The following is a 589-nucleotide window of genomic DNA, read 5'->3' as shown; positions in this document are numbered from 1 at the left end:
ACTTTCACTTTGGAGCAAAAATCTGGCTTTAAACTTGAAAGAAATGAAGATTTGACATTTATCGTGATAATTATTGATATCGACTGATATGGAAAAAATTATCGTGATAATTTTTTTGGCCGTATCGTCCAGCCCTATGTGAACACTAAAAATGCTGCAAGTTCACAACTGTGTCATTCAGTGTTTTTGCTCTCTTTTAGGAGGAGGCAGCTCAGCCCAGTGGGAAGAAGCGTGCTGCTCCTGCAAGTGACGGCACAGAGAACAGCGTGTCTTCAAACGCCTCGGCAGGGTCACAGCCCCCTGCCAATAAACCCCGACGCGGTCGACCCCCGAAAAACGCTGCAGGCGTGGCCACACCGGATAAAGAGGCTGGAGCTACGACAGGAGGAGGGGTCGGACGAGGCCGGAAGAGAGCAGCACCTGCTCAGGATCCCGACAGCACAGCCTCAGCTGATCCAATCGGTGTCAAGACACCAAAACAGCAGAAAGAAGCAGAACCGAAAAGAGCGACGCCACAGAGACAGATTGACCTGCAAAGGTAACTGAGTGCAAGACTTTTCCCGTATGGTATGCATAGTATATCAATCAA

The 589-nt window shown here is 48.9% G+C and overlaps 1 protein-coding gene across 1 annotated transcript in view; it reads left to right on the top strand.

Annotated features, from left to right (window-relative positions):
- LOC107577089 (sister chromatid cohesion protein PDS5 homolog A-like) overlaps positions 1 to 589 on the top strand; it is a 5,829-nt gene that overhangs the window by 2,979 nt on the left and 2,261 nt on the right. Inside the window, exon 6 of the mRNA XM_016263200.1 lies at positions 201 to 538. Coding sequence (XP_016118686.1) covers positions 201 to 538 — 338 coding nt within the window. The remainder of the gene's footprint in view (positions 1 to 200; positions 539 to 589) is intronic.

This window comes from Sinocyclocheilus grahami, unplaced genomic scaffold (assembly GCF_001515645.1).
Source record: "Sinocyclocheilus grahami isolate Dianchi unplaced genomic scaffold, SAMN03320097.WGS_v1.1 scaffold5089.1, whole genome shotgun sequence".
Lineage (NCBI taxonomy): Eukaryota > Metazoa > Chordata > Actinopteri > Cypriniformes > Cyprinidae > Sinocyclocheilus > Sinocyclocheilus grahami.
This window is presented reverse-complemented; position numbering and strand designations above follow the sequence as displayed.